Consider the following 18,362-nt stretch of genomic DNA (forward strand, 5'->3'; position numbering starts at 1 on the left):
CAGTGTCTTCTGGAAATGTCCCACAGATGAGCAGCACCCGCTGCTGGGACAGAAGCTCTGACAAATGCATTGGGCTGGAGGCTGGATGGTGTCATTACAAAGAACAGGGTGAAGCATTTAAGTTAGATGATGTACTTTTAATTTTTACAAGCCCATCTGGGATGACTTTAATTATTTGTTCTTAAATCATGGTGGAAAAATGCTGATTATTCTTAAAGCCACATGAGTCGTTCAGATGAAATGGGGATGGTGCTAAACAGCATTTTTAAACCAGCATCGACTTGCAAACAGTTATTTTTTCTTTATTTTTAAAGAAGGTTGGGAAGATGTGTGAACTTGCAGCAGCCTGCACCTGAAACGGGAGCCTTTATCCACCAGAGCTTTGTGAGCTTGTAAAAACTGCCCCTAGAACAAGCTGATTCATGGGGTGAGGGCAGGAGCCTCCCCCCACTGGAGCTGCCACAGCTCCAGGGCAGCCTGGGCACGGGGTGCTGGCAGTGCCATTGCTCAGGGCACCCCATCTCCTGTCCCTGTGCCCAGGGTGATGCCTTTTGGATGGCAAAGCCTTTTGGAGGGCAGGGTCGTGCCTGTTGCAGCAGAGATTGCAGAGAAGGACCCTCCACGCAAGGAACTGACCTGCCTCAGAAGAATAATCCATTGCTTGGAGCTGCATTCACTCTCTTGAGACTGTTTAAGGGTCTCCTAACTGTGTTAAAATCCAAGAATTCTGAATCAAACGTGAACTGTGGCCACATCCACATGGCTGAAGAGCTCAGAGGGCTTGGCACTGGTGGCAGGGCTGGTGCTGCCAGCTGGGACCTCATGTGACACAGGAGCACGTGCAGTCCTCACCTTGACTTATTTATGGCACTGCTATGTGTTTTAAGTGCAAAGGATGTTAGTTGCAAGCTGGTAGGCTCAGATAAGCTGCCAGCCACCTTTTCTGGCCAGTCAAGAAAGGTCCTTTGGAAAAGTGTTGCTAATGTTCAACTACCAAGTGTTTTAAACATAATATAAAGATATATTACCAGATAATAAAAGTAGGTTGATTGATAAAGCATATCTAAACTGGAATTTGTCTTCAGAATTTTGACCATGTGTGTGCCTGGCTTTTATTTCTTGATGTCCTTTCTGGGGCTGGTGGGCCGAGTGTCCCTGTAACAGGGGTAATGTTTCTTCCTTCACATTTTCACAAAGCATTTGTAAAAATCTGACTGTCACAAAATAAATTGAGCCCTCAGAAAGAACCTGAAGGAATCAGGATCACCTCTCCTGAGTTACTGATGAGGAAACTGAGGCAGGAAACAAAATATAAAATAGGATTGGAAATGCTTTATCTCCAGCTCTAGCACAGATTTTTTTTCATGTAATTGTCCCTAATCTCCCAGCACACCAATTCCCACCTCTGGTGCCACCCCAGCACCTTCCCTGCCTTTGGGAATGGCACCTGTTGGATAATTCACGTGTGCTCAGTGCTGGGGAGCACAGACTTCTCAAAGCCCATTTCTATCCGATCCCCTTCCGTGTTTCCTTTGGATCAGTAATTGTTGGGAGTTACCATCTGTCGAGTGGCAAAGAGTAAAATATTAAACAACCTGGCAATTCCTTGTTCCTGCTCTCCAGGCATTTTCACAGGACTGGATGGGCTGCAGGAGTACGGGTGGGTATTTAACATTAGTTTGTAGCAGTCATGTAGAAATAAATTCCTTTTCTAGGCAGGGAAATAAAGGTTAAATCTTAGCAATGAGTGCCACTGAATCTGACCCAAATTTCGAGACCATCCATCTTCTGTGATTGCTTCAGCTTTGTAGGAATAGGATTTCTGCTGGTTAGTTGCCTGTCCCCACCTCAGTGCATCTTCCCAACAGCATCTCTGGGGAGTGCAGGCCCAGCTGGGGATGCCTCAGATACTCCCAAATCCTAAATCAGAGCTATCAACAGTTACAGGGAAATGTGCTTTCTTAGAAGATAACTGAAGCTGCCTTTATCTCCCAGTAACAGGATTCACCAAGATTTATAGCAGCTACTTCGCACCACTGTAGTTAAGCTTGTTTCAGCATTTTCATTATAAACCTTTGTTTTCACAGGTTTATTTCCCAGAAAAAATATAAAAATCTGTCTCGACTAAAGCTTGGCACAATGAGCCCTTAGGGAAGAGATGATGCTTTTTCCTTTTACCTGTCTTGCAGTGAATGGGGTCACTCCATTTTACAGCATGTGGTTTGAAACAAAAGTGGGAATGTGTCAGGAATAGTTCCTGAGCTCTGAGCAGCACCACTGGCACCACCATGGGAGCTAATGAGAATTTTCACTGAGCTCAGCCACGGTCAGACTGGGTTATCCCTCGCATCTCTTTTCCATTCTTTCCCATTTTTTGTCTGAAATGCTGCACTGGGGACTGGCTGTGTGAAGTGAGCCTGGAGCCCTGTGGCTCAGTGCTGTGGGGCTGGGGCTGAAGGGGGTACCCACAGCTGGGTGGGTGTTGTGGGGTGAGCCTGACTTTTGGGTGCTTTTCCAGCAGGATATCCAAATCCAGGTGCTTTTGGAGCCGATCTGCAAAAGGTCCTGCAAAAGGGTCTCTGCCAGGTCCTGCTGGAGGCTGGCAGCTGTGGGTGCCACTGGACCCACCTGGGTGGGCTCAGTGCCGGTGAGTACTTTAAAGATCCACTGTGGGTGGGTGGGTGCAGTAACGACTGGAGCATATCTGATGAGGAAAGGCTGAGAGAGCAGGGCCTGCTCGCACTCAAGGGATGACTGAGAGAGGACTTCATGACTATGTGTAAATATCTAAAGGAAGGGTGCCAAGAAAATGGACCAGGCTCTGCTCCGTGGTGCTGAGCAATAGACAAGAGGCTACAAAACTGATGGCCAGGAATTCCACCGGAACACGAGGAAGAACTTTGTTTCTGTGCAGGTGAACGAACACTGAACAGATTGCCCGGAGAGGCCGTGGAGTCTCCCTCGCTGGAGATATTTCAGAAGCTTGGACACAATCCTGTGCCCTGTGCTCCGGGATGTCCCTGCCTGAGCCGGGACACCTCACGGCGGTCCCTTCCAGCCCGATCCGCTCTGCGGTTCCGGGGGTCCCGCGCCCCCAGGCAGCTGCCGCCGCCCCGCCCGGGCACTGCCCCCAGCCCCGCTCCCGGCGGCGGCGCGGGGAGGGGAAGGGAAGGGAAGGGAAGGGCAGTCCCCGTCTGGCGCTGACGTCACGGTCCCGCCCGCGGCGGCGGCGGCGCGGCCGCGTCCCCGTGGCCGTGAATGAGCGCGGGGGGCGGGAGCGGAGCGGGAGCGGGCGGGCCGCGCTCCCACCGCGCTCCCACCGCGCCGCGCCCCACAAAAGTGCGGGGCTGCCGCGGCCGGGCCCAGCGCTGCCGCTTCCCGGGCCGGAGGGGCGCGGAGCAGCCGCGGGGCCGAGCGGAGCCGCTGCCGGGGGCGCTGCGCCGCGCCGGGTTTTTTATTTCCAATTTCTGATCGCAGCTGCATTTCCCTCCCTCCGCCCCCCCGCGCCGAGGAGGAGCCCCGGCTTTATGTGGTGCTGCCCGGGGAGCGCTCGGCGGCCGGGAAGTTCTTTGTGTCGCCGTCGCCTTCCTTTTTTTTTTTTTTTTTTTTTTTTTTTTTTTTTTTTTTTTTTTCATTTTTTTTTTTTGTGTGTGTGTTTAAATGTATAACTTCATGGGGCTGAACAGCACGGCCGTAGCTATTCAGCCCAATGTGTCCTGCACATGCAACTGCAAAAGGTCTTTGTTCCAGAGCATGGAGATCAGTAAGTACCAGTCCTGCTGCTCCCGGGGAGGGTGCGGGAGGTGCCCGGGCTGCGGGAGTGCCCGGCGGCCCCGCCGCGGGCGGGGAAGTTCCCGCGGGGGCTCCCGGCGGCGCCCGGGACCCTTGGCTGCGATGCGCTTTCCCGGAGTGGTTTTCCTCCCCCCTCCGTGCGAGCCCCGCTCTCTCTCTCATCTGTTGCCGCTGGGATGTCGGTGCGGGTGTGACACGGCGCGGGCCGGGCTGCCGGAGCTGCCCGGGATCGGCCGCTCCCCGCCGGCACCGGGCTGAGATCCCCGCTCTTCCCCATCGCGGCTCCATCACCGCCTGCGTCTCGCCCTTTTCCCGGTGCCCCTGCCCCGCGCCTTGCCCTCCTGCGGGGGTGATGCTTGGGCGCTCTCCAGCTTCCCTCGGGGGTCTGCGCTACCCCCGTGTAAATCCCGCTCGCCTCGGTACCGGGGGGGCTCCGCGGTCCGGGCACCCGAGTAGGGTTTGTATTTGGGAACCTGTTCCCCCCGTCTCCAGCCCCTCGGGGCTTTTTCTTCCGAAGGGAGATTTGGGTTTTTTCATTAATATTTTTCAACCCTCGCAGAGTAGCAGTGAGGGCAGTGCCTGACCTAAATATTCACCACTTCTCTGTGTGCTCTTTCCCTCTTGGAAATGAAGTGTACGAGGGTGGGAGAGCAGGAATATTACTGCTGAGGGGAGAGGAATGAGTTGGGCTCTTAGGCAGTTTTAAGCAAATGGTATTTTCTGTTAAGGGAAGGTTTTCAAGGCATCCCAGAGCGGGAGGGTTGTCAGGATTGTACCCTGCTAAGCACCTCGTTCAGTGCCTTGAAATCCAAACCGTGCACAGCCTAATGCAAAATGGCCCAAAAGGAAAACTTGGGAAAGAGTCTGGATTTTGCATATATGCCTGGCACTGCGACGGGCAGGCTGGCGCTCGGTGCGTGCAGGGAGAGCCAGCTGAGCTGTGCCTGTTTCTGCTAGCACAGGATCTGCCCCGTTACCTCCAGCGGGGCTGCAGAGCATCTGTCCCTTGCTATTTTGGATGGCTTTTGTCCAGCGTCGTCTGCCTTCTCCTTCTCCAGCTTCATCCTTGTTTAAATCAGGTGTCTGAGTCCCGGAGAAGGTCTGCAGGCATTTGTATCCTGGGTACTAAAAGGTGTTCATTCTGAATTTTAGCATAAACCATACCCTTTGTACTGTATGCACTTTTAATCTTGATTTAATCTCATTCGTGTTCAGACAAAACTAAGCTGGATTTGCCTGATTTTATTAACACTACCGGTACTGAATAGACCATTATTCTTCCCTGACTTTAACAGGCCGGGCTAGATGTGCATACCAATAGCAGTGTATAAATAATGAAGATACAGTTCTTTTTTGTGTCAGCCAGTTGCTGAACATAAACTGTGTCCCACAGAATCCCAAGGATGAGACTTTGTGTCTGAGCAAGGCTCATGGTTGTGATAGAAGTTCTGAATTAAAATGTGTAATGTCTTTTGAAGAAAAAGCTTCTATTCCATTCTAACTCTTGGCATGCGGTTTTGTTGGAAGAACTCAGGCTTTTAATTTCACTCTTTGACTTTTTAGAAATGGCATAGTTTATAATTTTTCCCCCCATTTTTGTCAGCATGTGAAAGGCTTGGTAAGAGGCAGGTGCTGCTTATGGATGAGGGGTGTGAGAGACAGGGAACAGTGAATGACACCGGAGGAGACCTTGGATTGGGATGGGTGTTATTATAAATTATAAGTGGGATCCTCATGCCTGATGTTCCCGAGGTCCTTCCCTGACTTGTCCCATGTCCTCTGTCAGCTCTGGGGTCCTGACACTCAAGAACTGAGTTCCCGTGAGCTCCCTTATTGCTGCCCTTCCTTATTTCATGTTGGGGTAGGTTTCTTATACCGATGTTATTCTTTATTTCCTGCTGATGGCGGGCAGCATTGGCTCACCTCTGTGCTACAGGAGAGCTCTGGTGGTGTTACCTGATCGCCTCCTGCACCTGGCTCCAGTGGAAAGGGCAGAGCGGAGCCTCCCTGAGACAAACTCATTCTACAGCGTTTTCCCTCCTCCAGTCGCTTGATTTTTGTGTATCTTTCTGACACGACTTTCAGGGAACCTCAGAGCAGCTCCCACCAGATGCTCCTTAATTTTTCAGCCAGAATTTTCAGTTACCAGGCAGGAACGCTTCAGGAAAGTGGCACGGGGAGGAACACGCAAACTCCTCTGATTTACAACCCTCTAAATAGGTTAACTGTCCAAGCGATGCCCAAACCCCTTTTCCTCGCAGGATTCATTCCGTATGGCGGCTGCGGCGCTGCGGTGGAGGCAGCAGCTGGTTTCTGTGTGTGGCGCTCCCAGATTAGGATTAGAAAAGGGTTTTTTGGGGGCGGGGGCGCGAGTCTCGCCCGCCGCCGGGCTGCAGTGCCAATATGCCGGGCGGTGCTAAGCAGCCAGACGTCTGCAGCAGTGGGCTCTAATCGCCTCGGCTGCCTGAAGCAGGTCAGGGGTGACCGGCGTGGCGGAAGAAGCTGTAAATAACTAATTATTGGCGCGGGGAGCGGAGCGAGGCGCCGTGCCCGCCGCCCCAGCCGGCACCGGCACCGGCCCGGGCATCCCGCGGGCACCGGGGCATCCCTGCCGGAGCTGCCGGGGCGGCTCTCGGCACAGGCTGTGCAGTCGCTTCGGTGGTGTAGCAGTGTTATCCGAGGCGTTTGGGATTTTTGGGAGGTGTCGAGTCATCTCCCAGGATCGAGGCCGATCCCCCCAGCTGCAGCGCCCGTGAGAGCAGGTTCCTGTCCAAGCCAAGACTTCTAGGTTTTCACATTCTTTGGTTGAATAACAAACCAAATGCATATGGCTCAACCAGGGATCACGTCTTCTTTCCACTTTCACACTCCTTTCCTGACAAATGCGTTTCTTTCCTGACACTCTGTCATCGGCAGTCATGGTTTATTCCAGGGCAGAGTGATATGAACCACGTGCTTCTTTATCCCCCCCCAAAGTTTTCCTCATGGAGGGAAGCCAGAGCTGCTCCCAGCATTTCAGCAAGCCCGAAAGTGCTTGCACAGAGGATGTTCAGTTTGTGGCATCTCAGTTTGACCTCAGCCAAACCGGGGAGTTCCCTGTGTCTGGCTCTGGTCATGTGTCTGTGGTGAGCTCTGCTTTTTGCTGAGATCAGCATCCCAAGGTGTGATCCTGGAGGAGCAGAGCACGGCTGGCTTTACTTATGGTGGCCCAAGAGCTGTCTGTGTGTGCCCTTGGCCATCCCAGGGGAACCAGACTCTCTGCAGTCCCAGCTCTGTGGGTCCCACCTTTCATACCCAAGGAAAGGCCTGATTCCCTGAGCCTGGAGAGCACAGGGGTCTTTATTAAAATTACAGTTTATTTGTGCCCTCAGGTAGTGATTTTGGTCTTAGTGTTTTATAATTGATGTCGAATGGGAGAATGAAAAGACACAGAAGGGGAAATACACGGGAAATAGTCAAACTTTGGTTTTTTCCTGTGGGTGAACACCTGGATTGTGCTGTGCCGCACAGCAGGAGCGGCACACGGCACCAGGGATGATCCTGTATAATTGGAGGTGATCATTTATAGTGCCAAGTGGAGGCAAGACGTGGTTCATTCTTCGTTTTCAGTCAGTGTCAGGGTGTTTGCTGCAGTAAGTCCTGTTAGCTTCTGGTGTGGAGGCATCCTCCACCCCCTGAATGTTTGCCTCTGTAGTGTGTTTTCAGATCCTGGCTGTGAGAACACCAGAACCGAGGGTGTGTGGAGAACAGCAACCATATTCTTTTCCTTAAAGCTAGGAATTCCCAAGGTAGGATCTGGGATTACCTCTAAATTTTTGGGATATTGAATTAGCTGCTACCACTGCTTCCTTTGAGAAAGGAGAGAAGAGCACCCGCAAACACATGTCCTTACTTTTATTTGCTGTTGCTCATCGAAAAAAGAATAATTTTATATTTCCCAGTTGAAAGTTGGTGGTTTGATAAATCCAGTTTTAGAATGAATTTGTAAACATAAATTATAAGTGGAGAGACATGAGGAGACCTTTCCAAGGGAAGTACCAAACTACGTGGTATCACTAATAAAGGGTAATTACAATCCAGCTCCTTTCCTGAGTAACTCAGTGTACAGTCATGTCTGTCGATGTTGTTTCATTCAGGTAGCAGCAGCTGTCAGAATTTGCTAAGCCTAATTAGTGAAAAAAAAAAAAAGGCAATTTATTTGCAGTGGTGTCTCTTGTGAAGACTTCCAACCAGTTTGCTTCCTGGAGGGAGATCCCGTACTGGTGTGTGGTTTGCCTTATCAGATCCCTCCTGTTCTCTGACACACGGTGTGTCTGCTCCTGGCAGGTTCCATCAAAGGGACAGAGCCAGGCTGGAGAGCTGCTGAGGACGAGGTACAAGGGCCACTTCCCTGCAGCTGAGTGGAAACTTGGTTCACGCCATGAGCACACTCTCAGACAGCCATAAAGCACAGGAATCATCGGTGTCCATGGGATGTTTTCATGCAGTGTTCTTCCTGTCTGTGTGGCTGCATTGCTGGGTGGTTATTTTATAACTATTCTGGGTGACAGGAGATAGGTCACTCGGGCAGGTCCCAGGTGAGGAAATGAATCCCAGACCTGCTCCGTCTGCGAGCGGCTGAGTCCGGAACAGGGAGGAACAGGGAGGAGTTCTGTGGCAGCAGGATCTGACCCCTCACTTCCATCTTCCAGAGCTGATCAGTGGCTGCTGCATTGCTGCTTCCTTCTGCAGGGAATGCAGTGGTGGGCTGGGAGCTCCTCCAGGAGCGATGGGTGAGTGAGGAGTGAAGGGGAGCGGGACAAGGGCAATCCTGGCGCTGAGCATGGGAGCAGCTCCCTGAGTGCCAGCACCTGGAACCTGGACACAGTGCTGGGAGCTGGAGAGACCCTGCACACCCACAGAGAGACCCCTCTGGGAGCTGGAGAGACCCTGCACACAGGCACCACCAAGGGCTGACAAGTTTTCAGCACTTGAAGAGGTCTCAGGGTACGCTGTGTGTGTGCATGCAGGCATAAACATGTCCATGAAACTTAATTTAGTAATACAGGAAAGTTGCTCCAATGAACTGGTTAATGAAGAAGGTGGTAACCAGAGAAAGGAGTTGTGGGGTTTGGTCTTTTTTGATTTTTTTTTTTTTTTTGTTGTTGTTGTTTTTTTTTTAAAGCAGATAAATTTCAGCTGTAAGAATTTATCATTCAAATCAGAGGATTTGGGGAGCTATTGAGAGTAAAGAGAGCTTTGATGATTTGGCAAGGAATACAGCTTCTAAGGCAGCACTTTGATCTGCATTTTAAATGCTTCTTTGTAATGACAGTTTCACAATTTCTTTTCTCATTTTGAGTCAGTTTTGCAGAGGTATGTTTTGAGAGAAAATAGTAACAGCACACATTATTCTTGTTGGCTTTGGAGCCAGCTAGAACTTGTAGTTCATCCCAGATCTTTTGGCTACCGTGGTAAATTTATGATTGCACCAAAAAGGAAATTAGTAAAGATGTTAAATATTATCAAAGCTTTGCAAATCTTTTGAAATCTCTCTGGTGTGAAAACTAAACTTGCATTAGCATTTCTGCTGCGGTGTGTTGAACAGTGTTTATCCAAGCATCCACCTGATACTGCAGGTTCCTGATTTAGCTTTTTTTTTTCCTTCTGAAGGACACGCTACTGTTTAGCACATGCATCCTTTTAGTCTTGCATTGCAGCTGAAATCTTGGCTCTAATGACTCGAGCTTTCTGAAGACAACCCTACTGGGAACCTTTTTCCTTCCCTTCTATCTACAGCACCTCCTCAGATAAACTCTTGTTGGAGGGAGAAGGTTGTTGGTGCCTACATGTTCTTATACAAGAGAGCTCGTTGCATTAATTTATGTATTATGGAGAGGGGTAGGAATTGGGAATGTTTATTATGGTTTTAATTTAAATTTTCCATAGCATCTTGAATCCAGTCTGGGGAGAGGTTTATACCTCTCATTGGAAATCAGCAGCCTCAAGCATGAGAACAAATAAGCAGGTTTTCCCCAATTGGTTCAGAGCTGTGTGGCAGCTCTTCTGGTGCTGGTTTTGGCCTCTCCTGGCTCTGATGAGCTGTACCAGGCTGGCAGCTCTCTGCTTGTGGGGCAGGTGTGTAAAACAGGGCACAGATTTCATTTGCAAGGTAAATTTGCCCAGGAAGTTGGGTCTTCAGTAGATGCAAAGGGTACTGGTAGGCCTTAGGTAAATAGAGCTGTGTGTACATTTGGCTGGCATCCCTCCCAGGCTGTCAGTGGCTGTGCTCAGTGGGGCGTTATCCCTGGTTTTGGATCTCTCTGGTACAGGGTGCTGATTTTGGAGCACGTAGCCCTGAGACATGTCAGTCACCATCCCACTCAGAGATGTGCAACCAGGGCACTGTCTGTGTTCAGGCTCAGGTTGGCATCCACTCCACCTTCACTTTTAGATATTTTTTCACTAAATGCTGCTTTTTCACTGTGTACAGGGAGGTAGAAGTGCTAGAGGCTGTAATCCATCGGTGTCCCCTTTTTCTCCAGGTAGTCAGACTTCCCCTTTCTCCCTGGAGCAGGAGTAGGCTAATGCTCCATTTGGGAGGGTGTGTTTTTCACTGTGTGTGGTGTGTGTTAGCGTGTCCCAGACTGTGGTGTTACGTAAAGACACCTTGCACATCTTTGGAAACTTGCCTCACAAGTTGTCAGTGTTGGTGGATGTCCACAGTGCTTTCAAGTGGTTCACACATTTGTGCTTGGTGTGTTCAGTCTCGCACATCTCTTTAATAAAATGCCTCAGACTGGGTAAATCTTCACTTGCAGTATGCATTCAAAAGTGTGCAGTTAGAAAGGCAAGTGCTTTTGCACATGGCAGTTCTCTGGACCATTCCTGAGACCCTGCTGAAGCCTGCAGAGCTGAGGGGTTGTGTCTGTGATGGTTTGTGCTCTTCAGCAGGTGCAACAGGATTTCCCACATTTGCAAACTTGGCCCAAGCAACCCAGCAAAGCAGAATTTAGCCTTGGCCAATGAAAACTGATTAACCCCCAGGCTTGGAGCTTACCAAGGATGAAAAAAGTTACTGGCTCAAAAATCAAGGCTACTTTTCAAAGAATATGTGCAAGACATGGCTTGGGGATTTTTTTCCATCTCTTCATTCTGTCCAATATGTAAAGTAGCTGGTTTGTTACTCTAACCCCCTACAAATGATTGTCAGTAATAATTCTGTAAAACTGTGAATCAACTCTGCATGACTTTGTGCAAATAGACTGAGTAATTTCTTTGTTCTTTTCTTCTTACTTTGTAATTGGAGTCTGTAAAAGCCCAAAGGTTTGGTCTTGTGGAAAGCATGATTCATTTATTGGTGTCTGTGCCGACTAGTTATCTTTCAGTAATTCCAGAGTGCTGCTACAAGCCAAGAGTGATTCATACATGGCTAAGTGCACAAACAAATGGGGTCATGGCCATCTGCAGAAACTTTTCTAATCTATTTATGGTATCGGAGAAAGAAGTGGGTGTATTAAGGATGATGGAATAGGTGTCAATTACATTAGTGACTATAACTGGTTAAGTAACGCTCACCATTACTCAAAACCACATCTGCTCCTTGCTGAAGATCACAGCAGCAGGTCCCGTTTAAATGTTAACGCAGGTCTGATAGGAGAGATGGATTGAGTGTCTAGCCTGCCTCCTGAGGAGCTCCCCATCCTCACAGCTCTTCTGCCTTCATTGAGGTTCAGACAGGGATCAGGAACTTGCCCTGGGAATATTTGTAGTGGCAAAGTCTGTCTGCTGTTGCAGACCATGGTCACTGTAAGCTTCACACACAGAATTTGGCCTTATACTTCACTTGTGTTGATGGTCAGGGTAGGGCTTGTCATTGGCAGAACATCTCAGAGTACTGCTCTGGTGGTCAGTTTTCATTCCAAATGCATCTTCAGTGGTTTAAAATCTTGAGGGAAGATGCCCAGCATCTTACAGTGTGGCCTTTCTCTACTTCTGTCCCTTTTCACTAATTGTGAGAATTAGTTCTCCCTTTGTAGCTCCGGTAACAGAACATCCCTGGCTGCAGCTGTGTCAGAATCGCTCTGGTCAGGTTTTAGGCTTTTGCTTTTAGGCTCCTGCCCTGCTCAGGGGTGGAGGAGCTGGGCCCAGGGCTGGAGTTGGTTGTGAGGAAGAGAGAGTTTGAGATCAGCAATAGGAAACAGGAGGATAAGGAACACTCCAGATGCCCATGGTTGAGGGTCTCTGGTGGGCTCCCTCTGGACCCCTGGTTGCCAGAGCCTGCCCGCTCATCATCCTTGCATTCTGCAGCTGCCTTTGCACCTCATATATGTGCATCCAACAAGATCTTGCCCTTGCACAGCACGGAGTGGTCTCCCAGTGTGTTAGAACTGCCCCATGTCTCAGGATGAATGAGTGTTGCTCATGATGAGGTTTGGAAGTGGCCATGGCCTCATCTCCTTGAGCCCTGGGAGACCTGGAGAGTCACTGCTCAGTTTGATTTCAGAGGACTTAACTAGAACACAGAGTCCACAGTCTCCAATTTCTGTAAACTGAATTTAGGCATCAGCACTGGCCAAAAATATGGGAGAATTTGGCAGTGCATTGTTGTTGTCCTTTCAGTGATGTTTTGAGCACTGTGTTCTGCTGCACCCTCCCTGCACGTGCTCCCATGAAGGGAGACAAGGCCTGGCTGACACCCTGAGTTCTCTGTGGAGGGGGAAGTGACCCAGACTTTTGCCCAAAGGACTGATGAGCCTCTCCTGATGTCTGAGCAGCTTTCTTCTCCTGCCCTTGCTTTACTTAAGTCAACAGATTGTGTAAGCCACATGCGAGATTTACCTGCAGGGCAAGTGGGAGAGGAGCAGTGCCATTTGGATGAATTCCCAAGAGACATCTAACCACCACTGTGTGCTCAGACTCACATTTCTGAGCTGAGTCCCACAACAGTCCTGAGCCTGCTTGTCGCCTCTTCCACTCTTGCATCCGTGGCTTTGGCTGGATCCTGGTACCCAGGACGAGTCCCAGGGAATTTGCCGGCTGTGGCCGCTGGCTGGCAGCTCCCCTGCGGGCTGGGCTCTGTGCTGAGCAAGCTTGGAAATGCTCCCCCTCAGTGGTTTCTGTTTAATGTTAAGATTAATGTCGCTATTTCTTACAAAAACAAAAGATCCCCCCAAAGCAGAACGCCTCCCATTTCCCACGGGGCTGAGGGTACTCGGGGCTCACCCTTGGAGCCCTCCACTCTCTTCACGGGGTGAAACCCAGAGCTCAGCAGCTGAAATGACCATGGCTGGGCCTGTCCTTGGTGCCTGTTCCAGGTCTGGAACCAGGCTGGATTGCCTTGTGCTCCTCACAGGTATTTGTGCAATGGGAGTCAGTGGTTGCTGGTGTCCCTGGTGCAAGGGCTTACTGAAGGCAGATGTCTTTCTTGAAAGGGCAAGTCGTGCTCCTTCTGTGTTGTTTTCATTATTTCCACCATTATTCCACTTTACTAAGGGTGTTCTCTTGGCTTCAGTAGCTCAGAGTAGCATATACAGATTAAGGCTGTTCATCACTGAGCTCTGAAAGTGCCTTGTCCTGCTAGGTGCTCTCTTTAGGACACTGAAAGGACATGATTGATGGGCACTTGCTTCACACAATTCAGGGAAAATTTTTCTTAAATTGCAATTATTTCCCACGTAATAAGCAGGAATCTCATTTTTGTTGTTACACTTACATTACAGTAATGGGACTTTGCTTGAATGGGAAGATTATTTTTGAATTCAGTGTTTCCAACTGCTGAGACACACTCAAGGTGTGTAACACTTAATGATACTGATCACTGGTGTGTAATGCAATCAGGGTTTATGTTTCTCTAGTGTGACTTATTCATAGCAGTATATACACGCTGCACCTTCCTCAGCTTTTTCTGGGAATGCAGGTGCTGGCTGTCCTGTCAGCTGATGAGCCAGAGGTGGGCTCAAAAACAAGGAGAAGGTGCAGAGGTCTCTGATGGGGGTCCTGTGCCAGGTGCAGAACAAACTGCAGGGTTACAAACACATTCTGTCCTGCTGATAGCTTTTAATCCTCACCGTTCTCATGGGTTTTCTTGATAAATACACTTTTCAACCTCCACTGAGTTGCCATCCAGGCCTGAATTGTAAGGAACAATAAACATAATGGACAGATTCAATTTAATAGATTTCGCTACGAGCTTTTTATTAGTGCAGCTTTTTAAAAAAAGAAGGAAAAAGAGATGACTGCATTTATTTACTTGAAGTGCAGAAAGCAGCTCTTTGAAATCCAAGGGAAGCGTGCCTGAGTGGGCTCAGTTCAGCTGGTGGCTGTGCAGTGAGGGAAGGATCCATCCTGCTGTGCTGGCTGGTCTGGAATGGGTTAACAGTGCGTGCAGATGTTCAGGAATTCCTCTTTTGACTTGACCGTGGGGTTTTGCTGCTCTTGAGAGCACAAGTGCACTCCAGTCACAGCAGGTTCGTGGGTTTGGAGATGCCTTTCATCTCTCCTGTTCTTGCTGCATGCCTGGGAAGGGATCACGCCGTATCTTGCTGCCATGTGTCTTCCTTGGTTGTGTTTCTAGAGATTTGCAGACCCACATAAAGCATCCATTAAATTAAGCAGAATGGCCTTTAGAAAGCTACGTTTCGAGTGGAAGAAATGCTTTATGTAACATAGGGGTATGTGAGGGGACCTAAATACAAGCTTAAATTGGCTGTTACGAAAATAGGTATAATTGGGTTTTTGCACAGTGATTTTACAGCTCCTGAGTTTAATGTCCTGATGAAATCCTGCATCCAGTCCACGTGCGGCCGAGCAGATGGGGGTTGAGCAGCCTGAGTAATGGGGCTTGTTCTAGGAACAGCCTTGCCCTCGATTGCAAAACTGGACATACCTGTCGTTGGCTGAGGCTCTGCTGTGTCTGAGAGGTGTCTGCAGTGAGGTGGTTCCTCTCACCCGTGTTTGCCCTTCGGCCTCTCCCCTCAGCTGCCCCGTGTCAGGGCAAGGGGCATCTCCCACCGTGGTTGTAACTGCTTGCAGGTGAAAAATGCAGCTGTACCCTCCTAACTGGGCACGTGCCAAGAGCTGCAGCTTTGTTTTCCAGCCAGATCAATGCAGTTCGTTGAAGTCGTTGGGTAATTTAGTAGCTGGAGGCGCTTCTGTGGGCTTGGCGTGGGAGCGACTGCTTGGCTTTCCCCCTCGGGAAGGCTGGGAAGGATTTCCCTCTGAACCCAGGCTCCCCCAGCTGCATCCGGGCACAGGGGATGCTGTGGGGTCGTGGCCCAGCCATTCTGGGATCAGGAGCCTCAGGAAGTGGAGGATATCACATTTTGACCTTGCATCCTCATATTAATCCCGATGGTTTTTCCTGTTTTAATATTTAAAGCCTTTCCATTATTCTGTCTGGGGAGACAGAGTATTGGCTCTCCTGGGTAAAGATTGACACATCCTCTTTTGGAAAGCTCATCCCAAAGCAGGTTTTCTTCACAGAAATCAAGGTGCCTTCAAATCCTGTTGGCAGGAATTGGAAGAATATTTTTTTTTATTTGGTCTATCCTCAACCAGTTAGGCCTGAGAGCTGGTTTCCTTTCTGGCTTACTAAGGTCTTGCAAGGATGAAAAAAATCTGTTGCTTTCATTGGAGCGTCTTAGCCAAGGCATGGAGGAAAGCCTGGTACTGCGAGACAGGGCGGAAAAAGCTGAGATAGTATTTGCTGCTTCTTTGAAACTATCCCTTTTTAATTGTCTAAACAGCGTTTCAAAGAAAATCTCTGCTCTTCTCTATGTTCTTCCAGCATTATAATTCTATATAATCACTTTTCTTTCTCTAAAAGAATAGAGCGTGATTTTTTTTTTCAGAAGGGAGAAGGGATAAATTCCAGATGTTGCTGGGATACACTTTTCGCCTCTGTTTAATGTCTAGTGGCTTTCGGTAAATATGCTACAAGAGGTGGGGCTGGTGTTTTTATTCCAGGACAAATCATCTACAACAAATCTGCTGATGGTGGGAGAGAATCTCCTGGGTGTGACCTGGTGGGGTTAGAGCTGATTCTGTCAGAGACTGAGGCTGGCCCAGGTGCTCCTTTGGGGTCTTTGCCCTTGGTCTCACTCATGGTCTTCACTCTGCCCTTCCCACACCACTGCTGAGCTCCTGCTCCATGAGCACAGAGGTGGTGGCCCTGGCTGGGAATGGGCACTTCTGCTCTAAACTGGCACAGGGCATTTTTGGGAGCAGCTCTGCTCTGCAGGCAGCCCTGGCTGGGTGAGTGCTGTCCCATCCTCTGTGCTGTCCCACGGGAGATGCTCGGTTTAGCAGGACTCTTCTGGCAAGCCAGGCTTTTTGGTGCTGGTGGTTCAGCCCAGCAAAGAACATCCAGCTTCTGGATCCCGAGCTCTGGAGCTGGGCAGCCCTTTTCCCTCCTTTCCTGCCCTTTCAGTGCAGGCCATGCTCGTCCCTGCTCTGCAGCCTTGCAGGCTGAAGCAGCAGTGATTTTCCAGCATGTGTTGCACAGAGGCGTTGTGGGACCAACACGGCAGCTCCGTTCCCTGTTTCATGTTTTCACCTGTTTAGGCAAAGCACATCCCTGCTTTGTTGGCAGCCTGTTGGGTTGCACAAACAGTGTAAGACAAAACCACGAGCAGGTGTTGGTCCAGCCAGGGTAATTACTGGTTCCATGCTGCTGTTGGTAGGCAGAGAGGCTGAGCCACCCTTCCCATGGAGCTGTCTGGCAGCGCCGCGGCTGCAGAAGGGCTCCAGGCACGGCTCAGCCACTCCCTGGGTCTCTTCCCTGCTGCTGATTGCATAAAAAAAGTTCATGCATATAAGGAGGGAGGGAGGAGAGCTGAGGGTGGCTCTGGTCAGGTTTAAAGCAGACTTTATGTGCCAATTCTCATTTGCATTTAAAAAGTTGGCAAATGCATGGCTGAACCTAAAGGGCAGATGTGAGGACGGGAGAGGCAGGCGTGCTGAGAGAGAGAGGGGAGAAGCAACATCCCAAAATCTTGCCTGACTTCAGAGGGTTCAGGCTGGCTTCTCCCACACGTCCCAGACCATGGCCAAACATCATGGATGAGACGTGATGGGGAACACATGCCCACACGTGCACAGGGTGTCACGCTGCATCACCTGGACTGTGGAACTGGGAGGGGAGAGGCATTGCTTTCTACCCTTTTGGAAATTTAGCCAGAGAAAAGCTGATCCTGATCCAGCCAGCTGCATGCACAAGGTCTTTTTCTCAACCTTTAAATTTCCTTTGGACTCCCACCCTTTTGGGTCTCCCAAGCCATTTTGGCATCCACTTTTTCTCAGACTCTACATTTTACTTTTGGGACTCCCACCCTTTTTGGCCTGCAGTCTTCTTTTGGCCTTTCACTCCTTTCCAGCCTCCCACCCCTTTCCAGGCTTTGTGCAGTGAGCTGGCTGAGCAGGAGGAGAAGGAGGAGGAGGAGGTCCAAGCTTGTTGCCACACGTTGGTGTTTGGTTCAGCAGAATTCCTTTCTTTCCTTTCCTGTCACGCTCGGTGTTGGTGCCCATTCCAGAGGGGTGGTGGTGGTGCTGCCCATGGGCCTGGAGGCTCAAGGCTGCCCATGTGCATTCAGGTGACACCTCATGTGTGCAGGCCCTCTTTGGAACACCTGCATGTGAAGCATTTAAATCAGCCTGACCTCCCATCAGTGAGCCCAGCCTGCGACCCGTCGTTATTTAGCCGCTGCAGTAATTTACAGCAACTGTCTGATCCTTAATCTTTTCCTGGGATTAAAAAGCTGGTTTTCTCTGTCCTCCCAGGTGCATGGAAAGTAACTTTTTAAAGCTTTATTTGAGAGCAGTGATGTGCTGATGTATCCCTCGAGCCTGCTGTGTTGCTGCAGAGGCAGGCGCAGTGTGAGGAGCGGGCTGTGTGTCCGTGGCCCTGTGTCTGGCAGTGACTGCCTCCCTTGCTCTCAGGTTAGAGGCCACTTTTATAGGCCAGTAGGGCTCCTTACGGTCAGACTGCACTAATTAGTACCAATTAACCATTATCAGTGACAGACAGTTCTTACAGGCTTCATAAAAGAATCCTGTATGTGTTTCTCTGGCGAACCTCCTGTGGGATGCAGAGCTCCCAGCCAGCCCAGAATGTCTCAGCTTGCCAGGCACTGGGGAGGATCCATGTCCTGTAATCCCTTCAGTGTTGCAGGCAGTCACACAGTCATGGGTGAGAGAGAAGACATGAGTTGTCTTTTGTTGCAAACTTTTTGCTGCTTTGTTTTCCTCACTTGAAAATACATCTGCTGGGCTAGAAAATACAACTCCTGGGCTCTTGTGCAAGATTTTGCTGTGGCTCTTCCTCTTCAGTGCTGCACAGCCGCTGCCCCCGCTGTGGGCATGGGGTGTCAGGAGACCCTGAGCTTTCACCAGGCTCAGCAGCGTGTGGGGCTCAGCTCTGTGTGTTTGCAGAGGAGACTGAATGTAATAAACAGTCCAGCAATGCCTTGAAGTGCAGAGTGCTGCCCTGGGCCATGGACAGGCAGTCTGGCACTGTTGAATGTGGCAGGGAGGTCTCTGGGGTGGGCTGAGTGATCCCAGAAACTTCACCAACCTCTGTGAAGCTTTGGCAT

At 50.0% G+C, this 18,362-nt stretch overlaps 1 protein-coding gene across 3 annotated transcripts in view; it reads left to right on the forward strand.

Moving 5' to 3' along the window:
* Nucleotides 1-3,656: 3,656 nt before the first annotated feature.
* PMEPA1 (prostate transmembrane protein, androgen induced 1) overlaps nucleotides 3,657-18,362 on the forward strand; it is a 39,712-nt gene continuing 25,006 nt past the window's right edge. For all 3 annotated transcript variants that reach the window (XM_036395995.2, XM_036395996.2, XM_036395997.2), the window contains exon 1: nucleotides 3,657-3,763. In XM_036395995.2, coding sequence (XP_036251888.1) covers nucleotides 3,661-3,763 — 103 coding nt within the window. In that variant the 5' untranslated portion in view covers nucleotides 3,657-3,660. The remainder of the gene's footprint in view (nucleotides 3,764-18,362) is intronic.

The sequence above is a fragment of the Molothrus ater genome, chromosome 17 (genome assembly GCF_012460135.2).
Source record: "Molothrus ater isolate BHLD 08-10-18 breed brown headed cowbird chromosome 17, BPBGC_Mater_1.1, whole genome shotgun sequence".
Lineage (NCBI taxonomy): Eukaryota > Metazoa > Chordata > Aves > Passeriformes > Icteridae > Molothrus > Molothrus ater.